Source organism: Condylura cristata, unplaced genomic scaffold, assembly GCF_000260355.1.
Source record: "Condylura cristata isolate star-nosed mole 26May11 unplaced genomic scaffold, ConCri1.0 scaffold00027, whole genome shotgun sequence".
Lineage (NCBI taxonomy): Eukaryota > Metazoa > Chordata > Mammalia > Eulipotyphla > Talpidae > Condylura > Condylura cristata.
This window is the reverse complement of record NW_004567128.1, coordinates 16,658,171-16,674,650: the sequence shown is the minus strand read 5'-3', so window position 1 is coordinate 16,674,650 and position 16,480 is coordinate 16,658,171. Positions and strand designations below refer to the sequence as shown.

General features: G+C 33.8%; 1 protein-coding gene across 1 annotated transcript in view; it reads left to right on the top strand.

Moving 5' to 3' along the window:
- DMD (dystrophin) overlaps positions 1-16,480 on the top strand; it is a 1,782,468-nt gene that overhangs the window by 698,972 nt on the left and 1,067,016 nt on the right. The window contains exons 38-41 of the mRNA XM_012730297.1: positions 484-606; positions 2,929-3,066; positions 5,716-5,868; positions 6,728-6,910. Of these exons, the coding sequence (XP_012585751.1) occupies positions 484-606; positions 2,929-3,066; positions 5,716-5,868; positions 6,728-6,910 (597 nt within the window). The remainder of the gene's footprint in view (positions 1-483; positions 607-2,928; positions 3,067-5,715; positions 5,869-6,727; positions 6,911-16,480) is intronic.

Sequence of the window (16,480 nt, the reverse complement as noted above, 5' to 3'; positions counted from 1 at the left end):
GTCATTTAAAATATCTGAGCAGGTTGCCATGTCGGTTTTTTGTTTTTTGTTTTTTTTTTTTTCTGAGAATAAGTAGAAAACTGTGCAATTGCACCTGAGGTTACTATTACTTGATGAATGAGACTATTGCTGATAAGATATTTACTCAAATGATATTTATATCAGAATATTTAAAATAAGATCAAAGTCAACATTAGAATGTTAATAATTAGCCACTTAGCAATATGGAAATTGAGTTTCCTTGCCAAAGCACCATGATGAACTGCACTATTCTGTCTGTATGTTCAGCTCTGGTGATGTTAAATGTTTGCATCCTTAGGTGCTTTCCCAGTTGTGTTTCAAAACGTTCATAAAATATAATATGGAAACATAATGCATGTCATTATTTTAGCAACAGGAGGTTGAACAAATGTAATTTTTTTTGTTTTATGTTTCTAATAAAAAGTAATTTTTGATTTAAATTAGCACTATCTTTTTTTTTAGGCCTCCATTCCTTTGAAGGAATTGGAGCAGTTTAACTCAGATATACAAAAATTGCTTGAACCACTGGAGGCTGAAATTCAGCAGGGGGTGAATCTGAAAGAGGAAGACTTCAATAAAGATATGGTAAATTGGTTGTGATAAAAGTGTGAATGAACTAGGATTGAAAATGAATAAATATTCTGAAAGAATTTAGATGACTCAAGTATCCAACTAAACTCTGAGTATGCCTAGCACATTTCATAATTCTAATGATTCATTACATATTCAAAACACTGTTGTTGAACTTTTATTATGAATGCCAAACTGCTATAATATAGTCATATTGGAGCACTATAGATTTTGATAAATAGCTTAGCAATTTTGCTCTGACCTGTGCTATTTTCAAACTCACAATGAAACATGATGGGAGGAAAAAGTCAAGTCAGAAAATAAAGTAGAAATTTAACAATAATCTCAACTATCACAGATGGCTGATGTTTTGTTTCACTGATGTTTGGGGTGATGTTTATTTCAGAGAGGGAACATTTATCCACTCTATAAACATTGTTCATTAAAATTCACCACAAATTTATTTTACCAAAATGTTGTGTATATAGTGGAGCTTATGTTTAAAATATGTATAAATTTATCCTGCTTATTTCATAGGAGTAAAGAAATAACAACCTTGTGGATTTTCCCACACTCATATCATTGTCTTTCACCCCTGATTAATTTCAAAATGCCTTTTACATTTTTTATTGGCTTGAATATTTCTGCTTCACATCTCTTGTCACTGACTTTTTTTATTCTCTCTCCACTGTTCACAATTTCTTTTCCCGTCTTCCTCAACTATAACTGATAGGACATTCGGTGTTTTTACGTACATCATGCTAGAGACAGGCAACAGTGCTACAGGCTTCTTAGACAATGCTTGAAAATGACACCAAAGGGCAATATATACATATTAGGTAATAGGCATGGGTAGCAATGAGACAACTATTCCCACCAATCTCAGTTCTCACTGTGATCAGTTCTGAGTTCCTGGAGCTGCCTGAATCAGTAACTCCCCGGGGATAGGGTTTGATGGCCTTGCCAACTCAGCTCGTGGAAAGAAAGACAAGAAGAGACTTTCCAAGGTGCTGAGTTACAACAACCTCTACTTCATGGCCAAGAAGAAACCAGAGGGCACCGAGGTGACAAAGAGTGCTGCTTACCGTGGGTCTCATCAGCGACTCTTCCCTGTAGGCCTCACCTGATGTGGGGAAAAGCAAAGTGGGTTCTTCTTGTTTTGCTGGCTTGCTCATTTGCTTATTTATTTATTTTGGTCACCGGGAGATGGTATAGGCTTTTAAAGACAGTAAATAAGTAAAAAGGCTGTTAAAAGGCATTAAAATATGTTTATGCTATATTATGCAGTATATTTAATTAGTTTAGAACTAACAGATCTCAGAGAAAAATCTCATTCCAACTAAAATGATGAGCATTTCCTCTGTTGGATGTTGATTTTAAAAATGCAATACGGATTTCAGTATGTTTCATCTAACACAGTACAGATACACCTATCTCTTAAAAAATGGTTTAATATTTGTTATTCTTAGCTCATCAGAGTACCATTGGTGCTATAGGAAGTTTTCTTACACTGAACTGAAAGAAAAAAAGGAAACTCGAAGTGAAAAATACCATGGTCGTACATGGTACTATGTTAAACAGCACTTAATTAGATAATTCTGTTTCAAAGGATAAAATAATAAGACCCGTCTTCAGTTGAAAAGAAAAACGCACATCTTCCTTACCTATATTTGCAATATTTACTTAATTGTGTCTATTTAAAAACACCACACACTCCTATTTTTAGAAATTAATAATTCTGATATTTGACAAGTTAACATCAGTTTTTACTAAAACCCTAGTTAATGTTTGTTATAGATTTGGGAATTCAGGTGTCAAATATAAATCAAAGATTATTAGATAGAAATTAGTATACATTCTAAATGAGATATGTTTCCTAGACGTGTTAAAATTTTAATGTATTTTGCCATTTCACACTCACACAATCATATTCCTATGTGGATTAGTAAACATTATGAATGACAGTGTTGATTTACTTCTATAATGTTTCTAATTTCTGGACATAAACTAAAAAACAAAGGCAAAAGAATGATTTCACAGTAATTCAGGTCTAGGCTAAAATGATAAATTCCCTCATTCCCTCATGTCCCTATATAGGCCCTAATCCAAATCAGCTGTGATCCTTTGAATTACAAGAAAGAAAACTTAATTCTTTTATAAACTGAAGGGAACATATAAAAGACCATGAGCATAGCATCTTATAATAACATTCCCTGAAAGCTTCAAATTGGATTTTTGTGTGTGTTTAAATAACATGTTTTATTATCTTTGCTAACGATGTACAGCTTTTAAAAAAAAAAAAAACAAATGAAGACTGTACTTGTTGTTTTTGATCAGAGTGAAGACAATGAGGGTACTGTAAAAGAATTGTTGCAAAGAGGAGACAACTTACAACAAAGAATCACAGATGAGAGAAAGCGAGAGGAAATAAAGATAAAACAGCAGCTGTTACAGACAAAACATAATGCTCTCAAGGTATTAGAGCTAACATTATAATATACCTTGCCTGTGGTATTTTTTATATGTAGGGGAGAATATTTTGTGCATAAATAAAATATGCTTAAGAATCTTAGTCACCAAAATTACCTATTTTTCTATTTAATGTGTGTGATTTTCTTAATATTGCTGAGTGGTGTTTTGGATTCGAAAAGGTGTTTTAAGAATTATGGAGGGTCTTTTTTTTCACAATAGTCAAAAATACAATGCATCATGCATAGTGTTCATGAGTGTGATTTTCTGATATAATTAATTTTATAGGTTATTTTACATGACTTGAAAAACCTGTTTAAGTGCCAGATTAACCAATCTGTTATTTTTTAGACTTTGTTTGCTAAAGTTTATTGATTTTATTTAGAGAAAGCTTAATTGTTTTCTAACCTAATATTTGTTTAGTGAAGCCTGGAATTATGCTTAGTTTTTTCAGTCAATGTAATTTTGACTTTAACAGAGTCACTCTTTGCAACTAACTAAGCATTCACCTGAACCTAATTTCATTTATGTAGGATTCCTCAAAAATATTAATGCCCTTGAAAGAGAACTGGTATTCTCATTTCAACCAGTGTTAGTGTATAGCTTCAAGTACTCCTGTGACTCATTTGGATATGTACAGGAAGGCAAGAATAGAATAGCAGTTTCCTGTAATATCTAAGGCATCTTGAAATGAGGATGGACATGTAAAGAGTTTTATGAAATGACTTTTTTTTTTTGTATGTGCTTTGCAATATTCACTATTTGCATGCATGGCTGATATTCTAATACTGTTAATTGCTGAGCTTTTTATTATAAATCTCTCTTTTAGGCTATGTAGTTTTGTAAGTGAATCCATCTAGTAGGTGGATGGAGTCTGCTTTCTATATGCAAATAAGAGTACAAACCCTTTTCCTATACTGTCAGACAACCAAATAAACACTGCTGAGAATGCAATTACATAATATTGTGCCTGCAAGGAATCCACAAGGAGAATCTAATTGGCCAGCAGGTGTTCTGAAGGTAACTGCTGATAAATATAGTAAATGGAAACGACCTCTTCCTTGAGGGAGTGCAAGAGCAAACCATGATGTGCTCAGAAAATCAGAAAGCTGTGTCATTCACGCACTTCCAACTGCGCCCAAACTTTCAGAAGTGTTTATACTGGTCATGTGATCATATGTATCCTAGTGAACAGCAATGTTTATTGGTTATCTGACATATCGCTGAGGAAATCTATATGTTTCTGATTATCTTTACATGTTTTATTTCACTTTGTGCTTAGGAAATGAAACAACTTACAGGTTTTGTGACACAAACTCTCTTGGCAGAGGCATGAGTTGTGTCACAAATAAGGCATGACTCAACTCTCGTTGATGTGGCTGTAGCTGGTTACCTTTGAGAAAAGCAGCGTTCCATCTGGTTCAAGCCAGGCATTTATTACCTCCACAGGAGGTTTAAAATTCAACTAAAAACATAAACTACAGTAATTTTAATACCCCTAATTTTGAACAAAATGGGAAAACATCCAGATTATTCTTGCAAATGAGTTAAAAGCAACCAGTGAAAATATAGCCCACTTGTTATGTTAGCCTGCCAAGTGACTCTAATTCTAGTCTTAAAGAAATATTTAAAAGGAGTCTAGAACTTTCCAATGCAGTGAATATGTCAGCAGTTGCTTGATACTCATTATTTTCTTTTGCTCTAGTTAAAGATTAGTTGAAATCCTTATCACTACACTTGGAAGAAACGAAAGCTGTGTTCTGAGCTTGCTAGCTCCCCTGTGTTGTCATAATATGGCAGTTCATCAAATCCTATTGATCAGGGAAGACATTGAGTGTGCTTGCAAGGAGGAAGATGATTTATTTTTTCCCCTTTGTTGATTTATTAAATAAGTTACCCTGTTTATCTCATCAGTTTGATTGAAAACCATGCTCTTTCTCTTATTTTTTAAATAACTCATTTTGCATTTGAAACATGATTTGATATAATGAGAATAATTGGTCATGCAAATCTTGAAAAAAAAATATAGCATTTAATTGTCATTAAATGTGTGCTCACAGACAAATAATTTTCTTCTATATATGTAGCTTTAAATAAATTATATGCTAACTATAGTGAATTTATATTTCTAATCATAAAGTAATAGTAGCCTATGAAACTCTTTGCAGGGATTTCAAAAGTTCTAAATGTTGTTTCTTAGCTATAAACTTAACATTTTTTTTGATGTACCCGGAGCTGCTGATGCAAATTTTGGAATATTTGCCTATTTGAAAAGTCAACCTCAAATTTATTACATTTGTGCAAATACCTAGTGAAGTCAGTTGTACTCATCTATCAAACTACTTCACATATACTACGAGATAATTTAGTCGACTCATTCTTTACAAGTCAGTTAAGGATGACATGAGTTCTAAGCAAGTTTTAACAGGCCAAGAGAAAATACTTTAAATGAGTTCAAATTTCTCAGCTTCTGTACATGGAACAGGCCACGTAAAGCCGTAATTTAATCATCTGTTTGTATGTTTGGCATTTAAATGTGAATTTAACCAAAGTTGTACAACAAGGTAAGGGGCTCAGATTATTTTTAAGTAACTGCAGCCCATGGTGTGCTGTACATACATATTGATACTGTAATAATATCTGCACCATGAACAGGATTTGAGGTCTCAAAGAAGAAAAAAGGCTCTAGAAATTTCTCATCAGTGGTATCAGTACAAGAGGCAGGCTGATGATCTCCTGAAATGCTTGGATGACATTGAAAAAAAATTAGCCAGCCTACCTGAACCCAGAGATGAAAGGAAAATCAAGGTAATGTTGTTTTAGAATGTCAATATAGATTTTATTGCTGTAGCTTAATTGGTTTAACTTAACCTATGTGGCTCATACTTAACATGTTGATGTTGTTGTTTCCTTTATTAGCATTTTCTCTGATGTGATGTATTTTCTTGTATTGTGTTTTGTTTTAGCAAATGTATTAAGTGTTTTTTCAATTTGCTTAATGTTGATGAATAAAATGTTTTACTATTAGACAATGTAAAATGAATTAAGAAATGTCACATGTTTTTGGTAAAATTGTAATTGACTTTGTGTATCTTTGTTCCAGATGAACAAATGACATAACGGTATATGGACGACTTCTTTTTCATGTTAGCACATTCATTTCACGAGAGCATCTTCACACATCTGTGTCTAATTGCTACTGATTTATTTGCATATTGTCTGAAGATGTTTTTTCTGTTATTTTACACTTTTTGTTTTGCTTCATTCTCTGTTGAGTTCCTCAAAACTTTAAAAAGGAAATAAATAACCTGCCCTCTAAGTAATATTCTATACTGATGCCCCCCCCCCCCTAGTAAATGAGTAGTCACTCCAATTTGGGTCAACTCCCCAAACTCCAGAGGAATGGAGAAGAAAGAAACTACTAGATCAGTTTAAATATTTTCTTAATTAGAATATCTGAAACTGAGCCTTCAAGGAATAATTGAAATAACATTTGGATTCTTGGGTGAAGATGACAATGAAGGCTTCAATATTTGTAAATTATTGGAAAAAATAACAATAAAATGACAAAAGTCTGTGAGATTTCTGAGAGAAGTATGTGCTGCTTGTAGGTTGGTTGATGTGGTCGGCTAACTGCCCTGGGCCCTGTATTGATTTTGCTCAATAGGAAATTGATCGTGAGTTGCAGAAGAAGAAAGAGGAGCTGAACGCAGTGCGTAGGCAAGCTGAGGGCTTGTCTGAGGATGGGGCAGCAATGGCAGTGGAGCCAACTCAGATCCAGCTCAGCAAGCGCTGGCGGGAAATTGAGAGCAAATTTGCTCAGTTTCGAAGACTCAACTTTGCACAAATTGTGAGTTACTGGCAAACCCACATAGGTGTTTGCAACTACTACTTGGATAACAGAGGCCTACTAACAACAAGAAAGAAACATCTGGGTGCAAGTTCCAGCTTTTCAGTATACACTTGAAAATGAGTAGTTTCCACTCTCTTTGGGCTTCTGTAACACCAGTGGTTAATTTTTCATCTTAAAACAAACAAATTAGCAGCCCATAGGGTATATAGCTCCCCTTCTCCAAAATGAATGAATGATACATCTTAATTTGTTTTGCCACATCATATTTTCCATAACATTGGCAATGTGAATTTGTCAATTTATCATGCATTTCCTTTTTTTCAGTGTCTAATTCAGAAATACGTATCACTTTCCTGAGATCATCCCACGCTAACTTTACTTTCTTAATGTATACATGGTTAACGATAAATCTTATGTGAAATATCTTATATGAACTTGCATTAGGTCTTATCACACTCATTTCTAAAGAATAGTAGTTTAGTCTTCATACCTGGCTTAGCTACTTAGTGGATTAAAAGCTTTATTAGAATGGGTGCCTAGTGAGATGGCGGGTAATTGATAGCAACTTGAATGCAAAACTAAATTATGTGACTGCTGAAATATTATGAGCCAAAAGGAAAAGGAAAAATTGTTGTTCTTTCAAACAGCTGGTTGAAAAATTAGGAACTTTCTCTTTAAAAAGGCAACTCATAATTGTAAGCTGTGTCTTCCTAGCTCTTCATATTGTATGGTATAAACAGGAAGGACTTTCTAACAGGTGCATTGTTTTGTTCTCATTCCAAAGTAGTGTAAAATGAAGAGGAAAGATTATCTTGCTATAATTAGGCAAAGATAGTGACCTTCACAAAATTAGGATGCCAAAGTCTAGATAAATAGGCTTTATAACTACTTAGGTAGAATCAGATGGAAACAATAGATAACTCAACTATTTTGACCCATACGAATGAATTTCATTTGCTTCAACCCACAAGTGAGATATTCTTGGGGATTTCTTATGTGACATTGTTGATATCATTTAATATTAGGTATATTTTTAAATAAGACAATATAGATTTATTTTTAAGCATATAATTTTGTTAATGCTGCTTACTAACCAAGGGAAAATATAAGTGCATGTTATTATGATTTCTTTTGATGCATTAGAAAAATCAAAATATGTGCTGTTTTCCACAAAATCCCATACCCTAGGATTTAAGAGCAGTTGACTATTCTGGAAAGTTGGGAGAAGTAATATATATTACTTACTGAAACCATATTTCACTTAAGCTTCAATTCTAGCTGATTGCATGCATTAGCCTATTATCCTTCAGATTAGATATTATGAACATATAAATAACTCAAAATTGCACTGATAGAAAGCCTGTGGCTATAAATGCAAAATGAGGGTCAAGCAATCGTAAATAAAATGCAAAGGAAATATTTGGTCCTTGATTTAATATATCATCATGGTAAAATCATGTGTGCTGAATTATCTGACCACTAATTAATTTCTTCCTCCCACGTTCCCTCATATTTTGACACACATCAAGTGAAACCTAATTATTAATACTTTATAGTTAAGTAGACACAGGATTTGAAATTCTCCAGGAAACATCCTCTTTTAAGTCTACTATGTGCTTACATACAATAGACCCTCACCAAGTACGTGGATATGATTATTGATAAAACGAAATGAGGTTATATGCAAATTTAAGTTTCATATTAATCCAGTCACAGTTTCTGTTGTAAAGGAAAATTAAATTATAGCAAAATTCTAAAATATATCTTCCTTATAAACATGTCTTTTTGCTTTTATGTCAGAAAGATCCAAAATTCAGATTTTTTGAGTGGGGAAAGTATTTTCATACTAACACTTGATTTTCTTTGATAGTAGAAACAGTATGTGTGAGGAATGATAGACTTAATATTAGTTATATTTGATTTTGGATTTTAATTCACTCTGAAAGGTAAGGAATGAGAAAACATACAGATATATCTTTACACTAAATATTACTTAAAAACTGATATCCCATGTCTGCTGGTTAGAATCATCTTCCCCAATTATTCTACAGTGAGGCCATTTGAGATAGACACATAGGAAAAACTTTACCAACACTTACATTTGGATTAATCAGTGGTCCTGATGAAGCACAGCTAGTCAGAGCTTCAGAATTCTTTATCTTGCTCTGAATTCCTTTCTCCAATCTTTCTTTTTCTCAAATACCTCTTTCTATTCTGTCCAGATGCAAATTCTAGATTTCATTTGGATTCATTGATTTTTAGTTTGTCTTATCTCGGCAGCAGCAATTCAAAATTGTAGGCAGTACTATAAGGTGTTTAGAAATTTATCTTTAGAAATTAATTTTATTTATTTCAGTAAGACTCAGAACTAGACTAAACTAGGTAAAATGAGTACACTTTAGACTCATACCGTAGCTACATTGAGCGATAGCAGAGCTCAGCAAAGGCCTGGGGCATGGAGGGAATCAAGAGGCAGCCTTCGACCAGGCAGGAGAGCAGACCAAAGCATAGGAGAGTGTTTGCTAATGACAGTTCTTAGAACAAACTTTGAGGGGAACACAGACTGGGAGAAAACAGGTACAATTTTCTCCAGGTAGTCGGCATGTTGAGTTCCTGTACTCATTAGGAATGTAAGATATTTTAAAGTCCTGGTTTTTCCTGTGGGCTAAGGGACTTATTTTTAGCTGCTCAGTCAAGACCCATCAATGGCTATAAACTCAACATAAGGACTTTTTCTATAGAATGATATATTACAGAGCGTGGTCTAATAAGAAGACCACTCCCTGGGATAAATAGTCTCGAATATGAGTTCCCCTGACTGGGTAAGTCTCTCTGCTTGATATCCCTCATATGTACAGTGGTGATAAGGACATTTGTGATAGTGAAATATTGTAATGTTTGCAAAGCACTTGCTGTATTATGGGGAGGCAATAAATCAATTTTTTTTTTATTTCTCCAAGCAAGCCCTGGGGGGAAAAAAAGACATTTAAAAATTACTATATCTCTAAGCCATTAACAGAATTATGTCCCATATTTACCGTAAGTTTAAATATTATTAACCACTGCCAGATACATTTTGTTTAATGAAAATTTCAAATTAGAGACCTCAACCTATGCACAGGGAGCATTGTATAAAGTCACAAAATATTGGCAGGAAATTTCATGCCACATTGGTAATTCTACCAGTGAAAGTATAATTTTCCATAAATGTGTGACTAGAACTCTGTCTTAATTCCTAGCTATCTTAGGAAAGTAATGAGAGAGATAAGAAATAAAAATGGTCCTGCAAATTCCTTAGCAAGAATTTTCCTTAATAATATTTTTTACTGTGCTTAATTGTAGTAGTATTTGAACAATTAACCTTAAAAGCTAAAGAAAAGGTGACCACAACATTTTACAGTGAGGGTGCCACACATCGCAGGGGTCTTGCGGAATTCCTAAGCAAAATAAGCTCACAGATTAACATTACATTAGGTATAAAAAGATTTATTTTTGTGAATACTGTTAACAGATACCAATGTTTTATATGTCTAGCTGGGGGCAATAGAGATAGGAGATCAGTCAGAAAAATATACTAAGTTCTTTTTAATATTAAAACATTTGAAAAGGATGGAATGAAATTATTACAATAAGAACAGACTATTCTCAAAGTGAACAGGAAGATTTAAAAAAAATTAAATTAAAATAATTAATGCCTTTTCAATTTTTGAGCTCATTGTTCATTGTAGAAGAAAGACAATACATTAATTGAAAAAAATGCTGTTGAAAATTCTGCTTTGCTGAAAATACTAGAGGATGTAGAAAAGAGAATAAAACACTCAAACATATTTCCAAAATGGGTTCCAGACTGAGAAAGTAGAGATCTTGAGGAAGAGGCATAATTTTATATAACTGATTAAAATTCAACAAAACTGTAATACTGAAATTACAAGTTTTCAATTTGAAAAAAAAAAAAAAAGTACCACCAATCTGTCATAAAACTCAGAGCATTAGTGAACATTGTAAAGATACTGAAGAGCAAAGATAGAATGCCCAGGGGAGGGCAAAATTGACCGTAGCCTTCATCAGTGATCAATGCTAGGAAACAATGGAATAAGATCTTGAAGGTGCTAGGCAGATTTTCAAATGTCTCATAAACTGTGGCTCAAGAAAGAAGACAAGATATTTTCAGACACAGAAATATTTTCTGATGAACCAAAACTAAGCAGACTTATTAATGTAAATTCTGAGTTATTAAACAGTGTAGTATAAGAAGGAGAATTTTAAAAAAGGGACATTGAAAAAAAATCTTGTCATCGTTGAAATTGTGCCAGGTGCTTCAAAGGAAAACAACTGTTGCTGTAAGGATATAGAAGAGGTTTGTCTGACCCCACAGGAAAGAAAATACCCTGAATAAATGTTTTGTCCAAGATGGGTGTCAAGAGATGTAATAAGGCTTATACCTAATGTGTTCACTGTGTATCATTACCATTTGCAGTGTTTCTGGGAAGCAAAGACATGCAGACGTACATTATTGGTTCCAAGAAGAGTGCAACAAAGTGACAAATATTTTTATAAAGAAGGAAATGTTACTTTGCTAAACACAGTTTTGCCCTGGATAGTCTGTGACTGCAAATGCCACGTAAATACTGTGCATATTCAGCATTTCCTGTACAGCACCTTCTTATTTAGCCTCTTACTTTGGATGTTTAGCGGGCATCTCTCATGTAACATAGCCAAATCAAGAACAATTGACTTCCTCCCCTATGTAAATCTTACAAAGTTCTCTTTGTGTTTGTAAACTGCCTTTTCACTTAGGTCAAAAACCTAGATTTCATTACTCATCTTTTCTCTTGTGTCATCTATGTAATTAATTTTGAATTCTATTGGCTCTACTTGCAAAATATATCTTTAGCAGGATTGCTCCAGTATCTACAGTATCTACAAGTTGCCACCAAAATCATCTCTCAGTGGAGCCTGTGTGATCTTTGCTTCCAGGTTTTCACCACCTGCACTATATTTCCCTTTAAATCCAGGACACCTAAAATCCTAAAGCATAAGTGAAAGTCTATAAAGTCCCTGCTGCTCAATACCATTTCAACGAAATTCTCTGGACTTCTGCATGATGCACTTCCTCACTTGCACTCCTGATACTCCAAATTCATCTCCATTTTAGCCATTCTTCATTCACAGAAACTTGAATCGTTCTCATTTTCACTTAAATACATCTGCATTATTTCCATCTCAGGACCTTTATGCATACTGTTCCTTTGTGATTATTTTTTACCTCGATTTTATATAGGTGCTATAAATAAACCGAGCCAGCCTTCCATTTAGGAGCAATTAATATTTGGTAGAATTTTGACCTATAGTCAGGACAGGTCAGTGTGAATATGAGGAGGATTACAATAATATACCACAAATGAAAGCTTCTACAGCATCACAGTCAATTGTAAATATTGCCATTTTAGAGTAAAGAAAATTGATTTAAATGAAATTCATGAGATTTACCTAAGCACACATGTAAGAAGTAGAAGATATCAAACTTGAACTCAGTACTTCCCAAAAAAAAGCTGGGTCTTACTTTAAAGAATGAAAAACACAATCTAGTGCCCAAACAAGTTTGAAAAAAACATAGGATTAAACAGATTCACTATTCTAAAACTTCAAGGGGCTTTTCATATGCAGATGGGTTTATGAATTCCTGTGAGGAGAATAGATTCTGCAGACTTTCACATCTGGAAAGCACCAGTACAAAGGGGGAAATTTCATTTCAATTTTATGAGAGGATTCCTGTTTGAGTAGTGAGGAAACACTGCTCTTCAGGGGAAAAAAGATATGGGAAAAGCATGACTGTGCAGTTATGCTTTTGCTATTTTGGATTTTCTCAAAATAAAACACAGATACACAAGAAATGCAATGACAGACATGACTGTCATCACCTATGAAGAATAGCATCTGAATCTAGAACTAGCACTCCATTACTTATTTTAAACATTTTTGTCTTAATACAATGGCAATACATTAATTTTGGCACTGAAATACAGGGGCACCATGCTGCTTGGATAATTGCTAGGCAGATAGTTTTTTTTTTGCCTTAATAACAAAGATTGGCCCTCCCTGGTGGCGCAGCGGGTTAAAGCACTGCACTGAGAAACTAAAGCCACTTCCTCATGAGTTCGATTCCCGCCTGCCCCGGAGGTGACCACATGGCGTGGCATACCTCTCCTGACCCACCCGCTGCTCCCCTCAGCAGTGTACTTGTCGATCTGCCTGTTCTGCTCCCCGCTCTGTGTGTGGTGAATCCTCTCACCCTCCGCATCTCTGGCCTGTACCCCAGTTCTGTATGAATAAATAAATAAATCTTTAAAAAAAAATAATAACAAAGATTGTCAGCTGTCAATGCAAAATCATTGGAGGATTTGGGAGCATAAATAATTGTTTTATTAAGAGACAGAATGTTCTTTAGTAAACAATTGTGGTTGTAAAATCAAATGATGCTTGCTAAGGGAAATGAATCAGCAGCTAGCTGCTTATAGAATTTTCCTTCTCTCAGCTTCAATTTTGAACTTAACATATCACAGGTATTAAGAAGTCAAAATTCTGTGTTTTTTCTAGAGTGTTGCAATTACAATAGCTATTTCCATTTGTATAGTAACTTTAAGTTTCTAGTCATATAGTTAAATCAAGTTAATGATCGTTTAGTAAATAGATTATATGCACCAAGTATCAGCTTTTAGAAAGTTTACGTACTGAAGGCCTCACTCATTATTTCAAATATGGAAATTCTGAGTGAAACATCATTTAAAAAAGTTCTAACCACATAGCTGAGGAACTCAGCTTCCCTCTTGGTACCGTCAGTTTCAGTGTCATCTCATGAGATATCAAACCTGGTGTGAGGACGTCATGGTTAGTAGAAAGCTATAAATAACTCTTAATAGAAAATGTTTGGCTCAACAATGTGCAGGATAGAAATGGAAGTGAACATCTGCCTGAGTCTGGAACCTGGAAGGACTGCCCATGTCATGCAGAGGTGGAACAGATTAATCCAACCGACAAGTTTAATTTATCTGTCAAGGATTCTGAACGGAGGAAAAAAAAATATCTCTGAGGATTAACTCTGAGTGTGGGAGATCTGGATTTATATACTAGCCACAGAACGGTAGACTCTGAACTGAGGAATTAACAGAAAATGGATCCTAGATTGATAAGGTCCTTGGAGGCCATCCAATGAATCATAGAATAAATCACTTTTGGGAGAGCCCCACAGAAGAACACTAAAGATTGGTTCACAAAAAAATATTACAGCCCATATGAAATCATATTTTGTGACTTAGAGTCACCTAGTATATAACAATCAAGATAATCTCTGCCTCATGAACTTAAATTAGAAAACGATTGTTTTCCCTGAAATAAATTTATTGATGATTGTCTTAGAGCTGAAGGAATAAAATAAGCATTGATTTTTAAAACCACTGTGAAAAATACTCCAGTATTTATGGTGAAAACTTCTAGAAATGAAAATAGTCATTGAATGAAAAAAGTATCTGAGTTAAATATATAGGAAGCAACAATTAGAAGATCATTATGTTGAGATTATTAAAATATACTGCATATAGATAAATAATATGGAAAACATGAAAGGTAGAAAGAACAGAGGATCATGTATCATGTCTGATATAATTACAAAAGTAGAGAACAGAGCCCACAAACTGGATAAATAATTTGATATCCCAACCAACATGGATTAAGATGAGCCTACAATATCACGGATAATATTTACATAGCTTATAAATTAAATAGGTTGTGTGCGTATGTGAACAGAAGTAGCATATATAAATTAAGATTATGATAGTAATCTAGTCAATAAAGTGTCTAAATTTCTTTTGTGTCACCATCGCAAAATCCAGACTAGGCCAGTGTTTATAAGCAGATTCCACTCACATTAGAAACAGTTGTACTTTGTACTAATTTTCCTACTTGGAGAAGGAAAACCTTAGTTTAAACCCACCACTTTTTTGTACTCATGCAACTTCCTAAATATTTAAAGCACAGGGCAAAGTTAGTAACTCCATTCTTAAAGACTTTTGAGGAATAATGAATCACCAAATATGTTGTAAGGTCCCAAAATATTTTTGTTACAGTCACTGGTTTAATAAACAACACACAAAATGGTGGTTTCTAGAAACCATGCTGGTAGGTGTCCTCACAACCCAAAAGCCAAAGACTTAACTAATGTGGAATTGATAGTGTGCCACAGACCCAACTGAAGTAAATACAAATAGATCCTAGTTTAACACCACTTAAATCAAGGTTTTAAATATCACCACAGATGAAGTTCTGAGAAGATGGTTAGACAGTTAAAATAGCAGCTCGCGTGGGTAAACAAGCAGCACAGACTCAACACATATGCACACATTTTATCAGCCCCTTCCACGTTTACTTTTTCCTCATGAAATGTGCTACCAGAGAAGTGAAAACTATCTTCACGTTTTTCTCTTATTTCCCTTAATAGAATGAGAGTGCCAAAAATGCAGGTTTGTCTGTCTTCTCTCCACCTACTGGTTTGACTTTAGAACAGAAACAGTGACTCACATATAGTAGGTGCATAATTATGCAATGAATGAACGGATTCATGGATGATGAAATTGATTTAAGGTCTTAATTCTCAAGGGGCTGCGCACGGTACTTTGTGCATGTGATTAATTTGGCAGTAACCATTAATATGATAAAGTAGGAAAAAAAGTAGAAAAAAAGCACTCATATTTTTTTAAGTAGAAAAAGGAGAATAAACTATTGAACTAGAATGAATAATTCAGAGAGAATACTAGATTTTACAACATTAATTGAATTGGTCAAGGATAATAAGCAACTATATTGACATAAGACTGTGTTAAGTGTGTTAAACTGTCGATTGATTCATTTATCGTATTACCATGGAGAATTGTTGTGTAGTTAGGTTATGGCTATGTTGTTAAGTAGCTGATTTTGAATGTTCCTTTTCTGAAGGAAAGTTACACTAGTGGACTACTGTAACGGTTCACTTTGGTAGCAAATATATAAATGAACAAAGTAATGTTACCTTTCTTATGGTTACACACTATTAAATTTTAATATCAAGTGTAAATTTAACACATCCCTCAGTATTATCATTGATATTATATGAATACTGACATTTTGGCATACCTATTATATTGATAAAATACAAAATTGAGTCTAATGCGTTATGAGCCAAGTTTTGATAGTAACAAATGTGACTCATTTTTGTCACTAACAAAATTTATTTTACTAAAATGAATATTCCTTGGAATGACAATATTTAGAAATTCTGTATTTGATACAACTATTTTGGAAAAAGTTGTTACTTCTTATTGTGAATATGGCCATTAAGTGAAGTTTATACTTTCTTAGTTTAATAGAAACGATTATCAATGTAAGTTCCTTTTTTATGATAAAAAGGCCTTCTTCTGAGGCCATGAGTTATACAAACTGGGTCTTCACAAAAACTAGCTATAATTTGTAAAACAACTTAACCAGACTAACAGCTGTCAACACCTGTTAACATCAAATTAAGGACAAAGATTCCAA